Source organism: Akebia trifoliata, chromosome 7 (genome assembly GCF_017979445.1).
Source record: "Akebia trifoliata isolate Shusen 1 chromosome 7, ASM1797944v1, whole genome shotgun sequence".
Classification (NCBI taxonomy): domain Eukaryota; kingdom Viridiplantae; phylum Streptophyta; class Magnoliopsida; order Ranunculales; family Lardizabalaceae; genus Akebia; species Akebia trifoliata.
This window is the reverse complement of record NC_141381.1, coordinates 743,992-757,211: the sequence shown is the minus strand read 5'-3', so window position 1 is coordinate 757,211 and position 13,220 is coordinate 743,992. Positions and strand designations below refer to the sequence as shown.

General features: G+C 37.9%; 1 protein-coding gene across 7 annotated transcripts; it reads right to left on the bottom strand.

The window, feature by feature from the left end:
* LOC147397847 (transcription initiation factor TFIID subunit 15-like) lies at positions 1-7,231 on the bottom strand. 7 transcript variants are annotated; one of them, XM_086446884.1, is made up of 7 exons: positions 7,215-7,231; positions 6,593-6,665; positions 5,364-5,540; positions 4,851-5,227; positions 4,532-4,729; positions 2,281-2,403; positions 1-390 (listed from the first exon to the last, which is right to left on the bottom strand). In XM_086446884.1, the coding sequence occupies exons 3-6, from the start codon at positions 5,481-5,483 to the stop codon at positions 2,334-2,336; spliced, it is 765 nt and encodes a 254-aa protein (XP_086303010.1). In that variant the 5' UTR covers positions 5,484-5,540; positions 6,593-6,665; positions 7,215-7,231; the 3' UTR covers positions 1-390; positions 2,281-2,333. The 7 variants fall into 7 exon arrangements, with proteins under 7 accessions (XP_086303010.1, XP_086303011.1, XP_086303012.1 ...); XM_086446885.1 differs by lacking the exon at positions 7,215-7,231 and adding an exon at positions 2,153-2,187 and having other exon boundaries at positions 6,593-7,153; XM_086446889.1 differs by lacking the exon at positions 7,215-7,231 and adding an exon at positions 3,004-3,148 and having other exon boundaries at positions 326-341; positions 6,593-7,150.
* Between the last annotated feature and the right edge of the window lie 5,989 nt (positions 7,232-13,220).

The following is a 13,220-nucleotide window of genomic DNA, read 5'->3' as shown; positions in this document are numbered from 1 at the left end:
AACCCTGAAATCCACTTAAGCAAATACCAACTTCAAAAAAACAATTGAAATGTAAAGTATCTTACATTCTAAGCTATCGCCGGCCATGAGTTCTCCTTGAAATTATTGGTGACCTTCCGAATCAAATGAGCATGTACCTATTATTTCCACATTAAACTTGTCTTCTGTTGTATAAGATGCCAACTTTCACTTTCGCTGCAGCTCCTCCGCATGTCGACACCATAGGGACTTTATCTTTTCTCGGCACCTTAGAATATCTAGGATCAGACTTTAGAAGGTGTTTAGTAGTCAACCAAGAAGTAAGGCAGTCTTCCCAACTTCAGTCACTTCGGTGGCTGCTTCTGCAGTTATAATATCAGCTAATAGAGTTTGGAAGTCACGTGCACATCGCTGAAAAGGAAAATCAAGCATTAAATTTATGTTCATTGAATGTCTATTTGAGTTGGCCGAGAAATTGAAATATTTTGACTAGAGTGGCAATTATAGATTCTTGAAGGAATTGATGGAATAGTGGAAATGTGTAAAACTTTAGGACATCATGAAACAAGCATAAAACCTATGTCATCAGATTAAAATTAAAATAAGAGTCGTGCTAATTTGACGTCCCCCTCTGACATATGTTCCCATCACAGAACCATAGATCATTTGCCTCAAGATATACAAAAAAAAGATTTATGATTCTACATATCTCAAGGAAAATGATCCACGATTCTATGATCAAAAAATCATTATTCTTAAATATAACCATATGGTATGTGAAAAATGATGATTGATAACATTTCATTCATGTTGGTGTGAGTATCAACGAGTAAAAATTTCCCTATTAAAATGATCGTAACCATCAAATTGGAGTCCGACTTTGAAGCGGCCTGGCAGCTTCAAAATTTTGGAGGAAACCTCCTCGCAACACAACACGTAACCTCTTGTTTTTATTTCACCCTTATTTTTCATTAATATTTGGGATACCTCCTTGAAGAACCATTGTTGGAAAAAATCTGCATTTCTATCCAGATTTTTGTGATCGAGTAGGGATATTTGAGCTACGATTCAAGTGGGTCCCATTACTTTTTTGTAGTTGGACCACTTGGAAACTTATTCATCTCTTTGAAGAGAATAATTTCATGTTTTAAGATGTCAAAAATTCATTATGGGTGAATGACAAATCAGCTCCAAAGAACCCCTATTAGCCATGGTTTGTTGTATGTGGTTTATAAGATTATTGAGTTTATAAGAGAAACTCTTTAGTCCCACATCGGATAGGAATAAGAAAATTGTCTAGTTCTTATATAGAACTTCTTATATCACTTAAGTGTATATGAGAGAGAGACATGGATAAGCCCACGCACGCGCACAAGGGGCCCATGGGCTCAAGAAGGATTTGATCCATTGGTCCAAAATATCCTTAATGCGCGCGCAGGGGGGGTGTAAATCCCGTCAATTTGGCTTCACGTGGGTGCGCGCGACGGGCCCTTTTGCTAATTTCGTATTGGGCTTGGGCTGGGCTCAAAATCCGTTTTCTTATGAAGGGGCACACCCCTCACCGTCCATTAGAACACCATGGGTGCCTGTTCGGCCAGTAAGGACACATCCTTTGATTTCTTTGGGTGTCTCTTAAGAGACACTTGCACATTCCTTTTCCTAAGAGACACCTTGTCTCTTAAATTTCTATAATTAGGTCATCTCGACCTCAGTTTTATTCACTCAAAAAATTTTCTCTTCTTCTTCTTTGCTGTTTAAACGTGCAAGCATTCTATTTTCCTTTTGCATTCTTTGAGAGTATAAACAGTAGCGTTCGGTTCGCTAGACGTGTAGATTGTAGTGCTGCCTCTACACGTGTGATCGTTGTATCCTGGGAGACAATTGTTCTTGATCCGTGTGCACCAAGTTGCGGGAACAAAATTGTCTTAAGGACATTGTGTTCAACACAAGCCTCGGTCAAACTTTTATTTTGTTCATTCTCGGGTATCTACCGCTTCAACTATTCAACAAACCACATGTCATCTAAGCGAAGGGTTCTACCGAAAGTTTAAAGAGGAATGGGCGCTTCAAAGTTTTTTTCCATAAAATTGAAATTGTTCCACACAAAAAAGCAAAATAGAAGAGTATGTGATACATGAGATCACAATTATAAAGATCTTTGAAAACTTATTGCCTCCATCCTAACTAGGACATTCAAAGAGCGTGTACCTTCAATAATTACAGGATCAACAACATGGTGTAATTAGAAACAATTCTGATATGGAAATCCTAAGAGGTAACATGAAATGGTTGTGGAATTACCTCGTGAAGAACCTTAATGTGCTCCCGAAAGAGCTTTTCTGTGTCAGCTTGATCTAATTCAGAGTTAATAGCGCGCCTTTGGGGATCTTTCCCCAATTTAGGCTTTGATTCAGTCCAAGATGCCTAAAAAATGCATATGCAGGCACAAAAGTTATATTTAATTAACTCAAAGTAGGTACTAACCAGGAAACTAGAAACTTGGGATTCTATTAGATAGTCACAAAACTCTCCAAATTTTTCAAAAAAAATGTAAAATTCTCCAAATTAGGGGTTAACCGATTAAATCGGCAAATTGATGAATTAATTGAGTATTCCTCAATTAATGGGGAACAAGGGAATAATTTTACCCTTCACTCCAAAATTTTCATTTTTTACAAGATTTTCAGAGAGTTTGAAGATGTGGGGCTTTGGCAAGAAACCCAAAAACATATTTTGTATAATCTCCAGAATTTTGCCGATTTTTCACGTAACTTTCCCGAATTTTTTTCGAACTAACCGAATTGAACCCCCCACCGAATAATTAACAAATTCGAATTTTGTTACCATTATTAGACAAAATAAGAGATTTAATTTGAAGTAATAGACTTCTAGAGAATAAATGTTTGGTGTGAATCCAGTTTTGTGTGAAACCACAAAAAAAGAAGGGTATCTAATGCCATTTCACAAGTGTTTGCACGGTCCACCAAACATCATTGAACTAATCAAATAAGATTTGAAAACTACCTGAGGATCTTTAATTATTTCTACTAGTAAAGCTTGATAAGAAGCAACTGTCTCCTTTCTGCGAACTTTCAATCGCACTCTCTCCATTTCTTGCTCATCTCTCTTTCCGCTTCCTCATTTCTCTCTCCCTTTCCTTTAATTTATCCTAACAATCAACGAAAGCATACCAAAATCATGTGTGTTTCCAAAACAAAAAAAACAAAAAAAAACAATGACATCTCTTCACCATCGAGAACATACTCGCAACAAAGAGCTCATTCCAACATATCTAGCCATACCAAAAGAGGATCACAAATTGAAAAAAATTGGATTGTCCATAATACCATTAACTTGGAACCCTCATTTGACATGCCCAGAAGTCAACAACTTTGTATTTCAACACCTAATGGAGAGCCTAGAGAAGGCGAAGCAATTTGGCCATGCATGGCAACACCTAGACAAGTGTCTTTTGCCCCTTTTGATAACACTGATAAAAAAGGAAAGGAACAACATGTGCCCCTATCTCAACCCTATGGAGCTTTGAAATATGTTGAAAAAGACCCATAATTAGGATGATGAGAAACATGCATTTTTTGCACATACCTTCACCACTTCAGGTCAATATCTTCTTTCAAGGATTATTATTCCTTGCAATTTCCTTTATTATTTTAATCATAATGTATTTATAATCCATCGGTATTTGAATTTATACCACACAAGAAAAATATTAATCCTACCGATGTATTCTTTATTTTTTTAGTAGAATTTCTTTGCAGAAAATTATGTTGTGTTGCATATTCATTCTCAAAAGAACTTTCAGTCAACTCAAGGATTTATGTAAAACATTTTTCATATAGTTTGCTAAGTTGGTAAAGTCGATGAGTGTTGATGCCATGATCTATGTTCGAATCACGCCTTCACCTACAAATTTCTAACCTCTATGATGCTACTTATCAAAATATTATAGAGCTATAATATTACATTGTCCTAGATTCTAACTTCAATTTGGAAATATGGCTAGCTCAACAAAAAAAGGGTTCTATGAATAGTGTAGTTATCTTTGTAAAACGGTTATGATTTTTATGTATCTTTGCTTAAACTTATAAGGTCTTATAAAATTGCCTCATTAAGAAAATCATTTTCCTAAGAAGCACAAACTAATATTTTTTTTATAATGTTTTTTGGGTGTCAACAATATCTATAAAGATCATATAATTGACTCACTACACAACCTTGCATAATGCAACATTAGCCCTATGATACATGCACAATTCAATTATAATGCATAAATTGTAAAACCTAGGCACAAAAAAAAAATAGTAGCAGCACATTGGCAAAGCATCTCCAGAAGGCACAGCCCCCTTTTTTCTATTAAATAAGCCCAAAAGGAAAGATGTCACCTTCTAGACATATATAAATGAATAGGTGGGAAAAAAAATAGAAAAATGAACCGATAGAATCAATTATGAATATCAACCTTCGAAACTTTCCAGAAATCCCACAAAGCATGCAAACGATCAAACTAGAACACAAGTTAGATTAATCTTACATTGGACAAGACCAATCATTTGGACCAAAGAGCCCTGTAGGAGCACCAACTGGATGGCCACAACCCCCAGATTCATCACCTCCACGACCCCTCCCACAACTACCAGCACCTCCACCGGTACCAGAGACACCAACAGGCCGAGCACTTCCACAATGGTTGCACACACCATGAAATGTGAAGTTTACATTGGAACAACTGCTAGCAAAATGAAACAGAATCCCTGATGTATTCTTAATAATATATAACACAACAAAATAGTCAAAAGAGTCTAAAACTAGATGTACAAGAAACAGCTGCTCACCAATGTCACATAACAGACCTTGAATTTGGACACAACCAGTCTCCTTTTTGCTGCCATGCTTTCCCTGAAGCATCACCCCGACCTCTACCTCTACCTCTTCCTCCACTCTCATTCATATCACTAGCATCCTCTTGCCCAACAAAATCACCAACCAAACTTGGATCTTCCATCTGATTCATTTGATTCCCCGAGTTATATAACTGATCATCTTTATTCTTTGACTCAGCTATAAATACTCCAATGATACTCCCATGGAAATCCTTGTTGTTGAACCATTCCACGGCAGCCAATGCTGCATGTGGATCCTCATATGTGACAGTTGCATCTCCCTTTGGCACATTCGTGACTTTGTCTCCGTAAAACCATATCTTTGGGTGGCCAGTACTTTTGTCTTTCTGCAAGGTACAAAATTTAATTTGAAAAAGAAACATCAACACTATCAGCTTTTACAGGTATAGACAATCCACGGCAAAGGCTATCAAATTTATTATCAAGTGTGGATTAAAATTGTTACCTGGTCAGACTCCCTACCTTTAGCAGACCAATAGTGCCAAAAAACTCAGCTAGCATATTTTCATCAGTTCCATGTGGCAAGTAACAAACATATACAGAACCATTTGACGGGACTCCACTTCCTAAGTAGTTTGCCATGTCAACAAATATGCTCCAATCTCATGAAATCACAGCAAACATAACCAGCCCTGATTTCTGGAAATATCAAACACTTCTTACTTTAAAATGCATAAAGGATGTTATTGTATTATAATTTGAAGGAAAAAACACAGAAGAAACACATCACTTAAAATCATTATATACGTATTGGCCTGAAACCCACTATAAATGAAGCCTATCCCGTCCATACAGTAAAAAAAAAATGAGAACCGAACCTAACAAGCTAAATAAACTTGTTAATGATCTAAGCACACTTTTTTTTATAAATAAAATTAATTTTTTTTGATAAATAACTCTAAAAACTAACAAATTATTTCTCAAATATAAAGACCTTAAAATCTTCGAAAACTAAAGACAGCTTGATTATGGAGGCTTTATACTTCTCGATATTCTCATAAAAATAGCATAAATGAGACCAAGGTCTAAAATCTCGTTTTGTTCCGTTGTTTCGATTTTTTTAAAAACCGAAACATTACCGAAATATTCTGAAACATAAGAAACATTCCAAGACATAAATTTAAGCATTTATAGAGGTCTTTCAGAAGATACCTAAGTCAAGGGGCATGCCATTCGTTTAAAAACAGTGGTATCTTAAATATATTTACAAAATGTGAAGGGGAGTTGTATAAATGTGTCAGTCTTGAGAACATGATTTCACTCTCAAGTCTCATTTCTCAAACATCAAACCAGAGAAGAGAAAACCAGAAAAAGAAGAAGAACGAGGAGGAGGAGGAGGAGGAGGGAAAGAGCTTACTTGGATCTATCACTCCCAATTTTTTCCTTTTTTTTTTCTTTATTTGGGTTTTTAGGATTGTTTCAGTTTGTTTCGGACGAAACATTTCGATACAAACAAAACATTGAAGGATCATTAGATTATTGCATGTTTCTTCTTGGCAAGTTAAAATTCCGAAATGTTTCGTACGAAACGAGATGAAATTTTAAACCATGAATGAGACCTTTGGTTCTTGGTATAGTAAAAAATCGTGAAAGAGGGGGTTCATTGAAAAAATCAATGATTAATGGGTTGATTGCAAAAATCCGCAATTTTTTTAATAAGTCATCAATTATTTAGAAAAAAAAAAACTCACCGATTTTTCAAAATAGTCAGAAATTCTTTTAATCTATCCCTCTACTTGAATTTTTTGTAGCCTATTCCTCCACCTGAAAATTTCCCAAATGTTTGTGCATTATCCGAATTTAATCGAACTGACCCATACGAAATAATTTTCGGAATCCAAACTTCGTTGCTATGGTTTCTTGAAATAGTAACCAAGTTTGGATTGGGCAAAACAAAAATAATAACTTGAGCAGAGCAATAGAGTCAAAATTCTAATTTTGCAACGACATAGGTTCCTGAACTATATATTATTTTCTGATCCGTAAAACATGATACATTATTGGGACAATTTAATTTAACAAATACATCTGGTTTGAGAAATTTATAATGTCAATTAACAATTTGAGAGACCGCCCGATCTCTCAAATTCTAATTTATTTATTTATTAGGGTTAAGGTTTAAGAGAAACAAATTTCAACAAACAATATACACTAAAATCGATCGATCGATCGATTCGATGTACATCAAGAGAGAAGAAAAAACCAAACCCTGAAATCAACCTCGTGAATGAGATTTAAATTCCAAAGAATCCTCAATTCTTGCAAAAAAAAAAAAAAAAATTAAATTAAAGAAAGAAAGTTCGATCCACTCACCTAAAGATAAAGCTGCAGACAATACAAAGGAGATTTGTGTTATGTGTCTTGCTAATTTCAGCAAATTTGGAAGTAAATATGGTTACTTCGAGGGTAACCTGCCTCCTTAGACAGAATTTAATCTGGAGAAAAACCACTTGCTGTTTTCATTCATAATAGCAGATTAAATACACCCTTCAATCCCTCACTTGCTATTAACAACTACCCACAATGTACCCCACTAACTACAGCAATCCACTAACTACATAACTTCCACCACAACCCATTAACTACACATAACTGACTATACATTACAGCAACCTATTAACTACACATAACTGACTACACATTACAGCAACTCACTACTACATAACTTCTACTCCACAACCCACTAACTACCTAATGGACTAATTTCTCTACAGTGGACTCTACAGCAACCCACTAATTATAACTTCCTAACTGAATACAATCACTACAACTGTTAGGGACGTTACATGCCTGTCCCCTTGGAAAAAACCTTGTCCTCAAGGTTTATGTCAGGAAATTGTTCACACAACTTGTAGTACGACTCCCATGTGGCATCCTCCTCCTCCAATCCTTGCCACTTGATCAAGACTTCAGTAGCAGCTTGACGCCCCCTTTTTACCATACGCCTATCCAAAATCTTGTTTGGCTTAGGCTGAAAGATTCCATCATCATTTACAATGGGTAGAGCTGGCTGTACCTGGACATTGCTTCCCAAATTTTTCTTCAAACATGAGACATGGAATATGGGATGAATTTTTGCTCCTTCGGGAAGCTTCAATTGATAGGCTACCAGTCCTATTTTTCGAATAATTTGGAAGGGCCCAAAGTACCTTGGCGATAATTTAAGAACCTTTCGGAGAGCCAAGGACTGTTGGCGATAGGGTTGAAGCCGTAAGAAGACCCAATCACCTACTTCAAAGGAGCGCTCTGTTCGATGCCTATTCGCCAATTGTTTCATCCTCTGTTGAGCATCTTGAAGATTCTCCTTGAGGATTTGTATAAGATGATCCATGTTTTTCAGAACTTGCTCCACAGCTTGCACCTTAGTGGTACCCTTGATATAAGATTGTAAACGGGGTGGTGGCACTCCATATACTGCCTCAAAGGGTGTCAGACCTGTAGCTGAATGTGTATTGGTGTTATACCAATACTCCGCTAAGGAAACCCATCGATACCATTCCTTGGGTCGTGTACTACAGAAGCTTCTTAAGTAGTTCTGAAGACACTTCTTAACAATCTCAGTCTGACCATCGGTTTGAGGATGGTAAGCTGAACTCATTTTCAGCTCGGTACCTTGCAACTTGAAGAATTCCTGCCAAAATGCACTCGTAAAAGCCGGATCTCGATCGCTAACAATTAATGCAGGTATGCCGTGTAACTTAAAGATGTGGTAGAGGAAGAGTTTAGCCACCATTGCCGCAGTATAGGGATGCGAGAGAGGAATAAAATGAGCATATTTCGATAGTCGGTCAACTACCACCATGATGACGTTCATGTTATGAGATGAAGGTAAGCCCTCAATGAAGTCCATTGAGATATCCGTCCAGATACGAGAAGGGATAGGTAAGGGCTGAAGTAAACCCACCGGTGCCACATTTTCAGCCTTGTGACATTGGCAAATGTCGCATTCTTGTACATGCTTTCTCACATCACCCTTCAGGCCAAGCCAATAAAAATCAGCTTTCACCCTTTGTAAAGTCTTGTGAAATCCCGAATGTCCCCCAATGGGACTGTTATGTAGCTTGTGCAGGATTTTTTCTTTAAAAGGTGAATGAGGACTTAGATAGAGTCTACCTTTATAAAATAGAAGTCCGTTATGTTCCGTAAAACGAGTGGGATCCAATGATCCTTGCTTTAGTTGTTGCAACTTGTCTTGAATATCAGAATCTTCATTATATTCAGATTGTAGCTCATCCAACCAAGTGGCAATAGGGCTGGAAACAACCTTAATCTCGCCATCTTCATTCCTATGGGATAAAGCATCAGCAACCTTGTTGAGATGACCACTTCGGTACTCCACCACGAAGTCATACCCAATGAGCTTAGATACCCATTGTTGCTGTGAAAGAGTCCCTACTCGCTGTTCCAAGAGGTACTTGAGGCTTTGATGATCTGTTTTGACTATAAACCTTCTTCCGAACAAGTAAGGTCTCCATTTTCTGACTGCCATCACCAAAGCCAGCAGTTCCCTTTCCTAGGTTGAGAAAAATGAGGCTTTCCCCTTCAATGCTTGGCTGTAGAATGCGATAGGCCTTCCTTCTTGCACGAGCACAGCACCAACACCCGAACTTGATGCGTCACACTCGATGATGAAGGTCTTATTGAAATTTGGAAGTGCCAAAACAGGTGGGCATGTCACAGCTTCTTTGAGCTTTGCAAAAGCCTCTTGAGATTCCGGAGTCCAATGAAAAGAGTTCTTTTTTAGCATGTCAGTGAGAGGCTTGGCAATTTTTCCATAATCTCTCACAAACTTTCTGTAATATCCTATTAGACCCAAGAAACCCCTTAAAGACTTTAGAGACGAGGGTAACAGCCATTCCACCATAGTAGATATTTTACTAGGATCCGTCGCTACTCCAAACTTCGAAATTATGTGACCCTAGTAGTCGATTTCTTCACAGCCAAACCTGCACTTAGATTCTTTGGCAAATAGATGGTGAGAACGTAACAACCCCAACACTACGCTGAGGTGCGTTAAATGCTCATCTCATGAGTGGCTATAAATTAGAATATCATCAAAAAATACTAAGACAAACCTCCGTAAGTATGGTCCAAATATGTCATTCATGAGACTTTGAAAGGTGGATCGTGCGTTTGTGAGGCCGAAGGGCATTACAAGGAACTCATAGTGTCCCTCATGAGTTCTGAATGTTGTTTTTGGTATGTCATCTGAATGTACCCTAATTTGATGATAGCCTGAACGCAGATCCAATTTAAAGAACACCTCCGCTCCATGTAATTCATCTAGCAACTCGTTAATGACAAGAATAGGAAACTTGTCTTTGATTATTGATTGATTTAGTGCACGGTAATCCACGCATAAACGTCACGTATCATCGTTCTTCCTTACTAACAACACGGGCGAGGAAAAGGGACTGTGGTTGGGGCGTATTATGCCTGAATGTAATATCTCGCGAACCATTTTTTCAATTTCCCCCTTTTGATAATGGGGATATCGATAGGGTCTGACGCTTATGGGCTTAGTTCCTTCTTCAAGCAAAATTCTATGGTCCTACGGACGCTGAGGTGGTAACCCAGTTGGCTCACTGAAAACATCCTTGAATTTATCAAGAATGGCTTGGATACGTGTGTCGGGACGAGCATTCAAGCTACTCTTCGTCATGCAACAAATTTGAAGAAGCAAGCTATACTTCTCCTCCTTGTTAAATTTCTGCAAGTTACCTTCATCTAAGAACTCCATATTTTTAGCAGATTCACCCTTCAACTTACATTTCTTCCCACCATAGTTAAATTCTATGGTTAGAAATGAGAAATCCCAAGTTATTGGGCCAAGTGTTTGAAGCCATTGTGCTCCCAATACCGCTTCACAACCACCCAAGCGTAACAAATAAAACTCAACCTCTATTGAGACACCTTGCAAAGTTAATCCCACACCCATACATCTGCCCTCACAAGGAAGTTTATCGCCATTAGCAACCGTCACCTCAAATTTGTCACCCTTTTTTATGTTTAGTCCCGCTTTGTGGGCTGCCATTGTATCTAAAAAATTGTGAGTGCTACTCGAATCGATTAGAACTACTACCTCCCTTTTTCCAACTCTTCCCCTAACTTTCATCGTTTGTGGAGCATATGAACCGGCAATGGCATGCAAGGAAATCCGGGGTTGGCTGTTGGAATCCTCACCTTCTTCGTTATCTCCCATTTCCGCACCTTCCTCTATCCTATCTTCATTTCCTTCGTCCGACCAACTTCCTTCGAGAAGGAAAAGTTTTTGAACCTTACATTTATGGCCAGGAGCGAACTTTTCATCGCAATTGTAGCATAATCCACGATCTCTACGCTCCTTCATCTCCACCGGTGTGAGTCATTTGAGAGGAATTGTGTAAGATTTGTTAGTAGCTCCCGAAGTAGCAACTGTGTTAATGCTGTTTGGGGGTTTGATTTGTCGTCGCCGAGCTAGCACTTTTTCCTCTTGCATTCTAGCGAGCCCAACAGCCTCAGAAAGAGATGTGGGCCTAAGCATTTGAACACTTAGTCTTACATCCTCTCGTAACCCTCCAATGAAGCAACTAACCATGAAGGATTCTTTCAAACCCTCCGTCTTGTTAGCCAATTCTTCAAATTGTGTTTGATATTGCTCCACTGAAGACGTTTGTCACAGTTTGGACAGCATAGCCGTTGGATCTTCATATGGTGAAGGTCCAAACCTAATTTGCAAAGCAGAGGCAAAGGATTCCCAAGTCGAAATCGCCCCTGACCGCTCCATCCAATGAAACCATTGGAGTGCCTTACCTTCCATGTGAAAGGAGGCTATAAGCAGTCTTTGAGTGGAAGGAGTCTGCTGATGGACGAAGAATTGCTCTGCCCTATAAAGCCAACCATCTAGATCCACCCCAGTAAACCTTGGAAATTCCAAGCGTACTGTCCGAGTCTGAATTCCCTTGTCAACCTCAAATTGATGAGGTTCATCTAGTCTGTTAACAGTTCTGCTCGAGCTCTCCCCTATCTCTTTGCCTTGTTCTTTCGAGAAATGCTCAAATTTTGTGTCCATACTCGAAACCTTCATCATTAGTTCATTAAGCATCTTCTCGTGGATCTCTGTGGTTTCCTTCAAGAGACCCATTATCTCATCGAGTTTGGCATTTCGCGTTCCCGCCGCCATTCCAGAATCAACCACTCTGATACCAATGTTATGTGTCTTGCTAATTTCAGCAAATTTGGAAGTAAATATGGTTACTTCGAGGGTAACCTACCTCCTTAGACAGAATTTAATCTGGAGAAAAACCACTTGCTGTTTTCATTCAATCCCTCACTTGCTATTAACAACTACCCACAATGTACCCCACTAACTACAGCAATCCACTAACTACATAACTTCCACCACAACCCATTAACTACACATAACTGACTATACATTACAGCAACCTATTAACTACACATAACTGATTACACATTACAGCAACCCACTACTGCATAACTTCTACTCCACAACCCACTAACTACCTAATGGACTAATTTCTCTACAGCAGACTCTACAGCAACCCACTAATTATAACTTCCTAACTGAATACAATCACCACAACTGTTAGGCATGTTACAATTTGATCATAAATTCGGCGTTCCAGACTTCGAAATCGAATAAAAATGAGGGTTTCTTCGGCCCAGCGAACGGTTTGAATAACAAAAGGGGTTTTGGGAGGACAACAGAGTTTCGGCGATAGAAAACGAGGGTTGGCGGACACCCACACACCATGACAATTATACCCTTTAGTTAACAACTTATTTACGTGCGAATAAAGATCTTAGTTAGCAGTTCGGAATACGGCAAAAATTCAGTAGTATTTTTTTCAATCGAGTTTTATAAAAATTCGTAAAAAACATGTTTTAGTCTTTTTTAATTAAAAGTACATGAATTATTCAAAATAGTTCAAAAATTCAGAGAATATTACTTTAAAAAAAAAAATTGAAAAATTCATAAATTTTTCAAGAATAAAATGAGATATTGCCAACAAGGGTAAAAGATGCACTTCTTTTCGAAGATAGGTGCTATTGGCACTCCAAATTTTACTCAAGGTCATCTTAACTTGTGCCCTAAAGTGTAATAAATACACTTTGAAATTTGGATTTTGTACCAAAAATAATATGTTTTTACCAAAATACCATCACATGCTAATTCTCAAGGTGTATTGGACATGTTAACAAAACTCTTTTACTTATATCTCATTTTCTTAAATTATTTATCGAGTAACATTGAAATTAACATCGTTTCAAACATTGGTGTGCATAAAACCATAGTTAGTCTATTGGTAAAGTAATAAA

Bases quoted from the DNA above. Each gene is read 5' to 3' on its own strand.
- LOC147397847 (XM_086446884.1), bottom strand. From the start codon at position 5,483: ATGGCAAACTACTTAGGAAGTGGAGTCCCGTCAAATGGTTCTGTATAT. The intron at 4,730-4,850 runs GTCTGTTATGTG...TCATTTTGCTAG, and splicing joins TGGTTGTGTCCAAATTCAAG to CAGTTGTTCCAATGTAAACT. The intron at 2,404-4,531 runs GTAAGATTAATC...TGCATTTTTTAG, and splicing joins AATGATTGGTCTTGTCCAAT to GCATCTTGGACTGAATCAAA.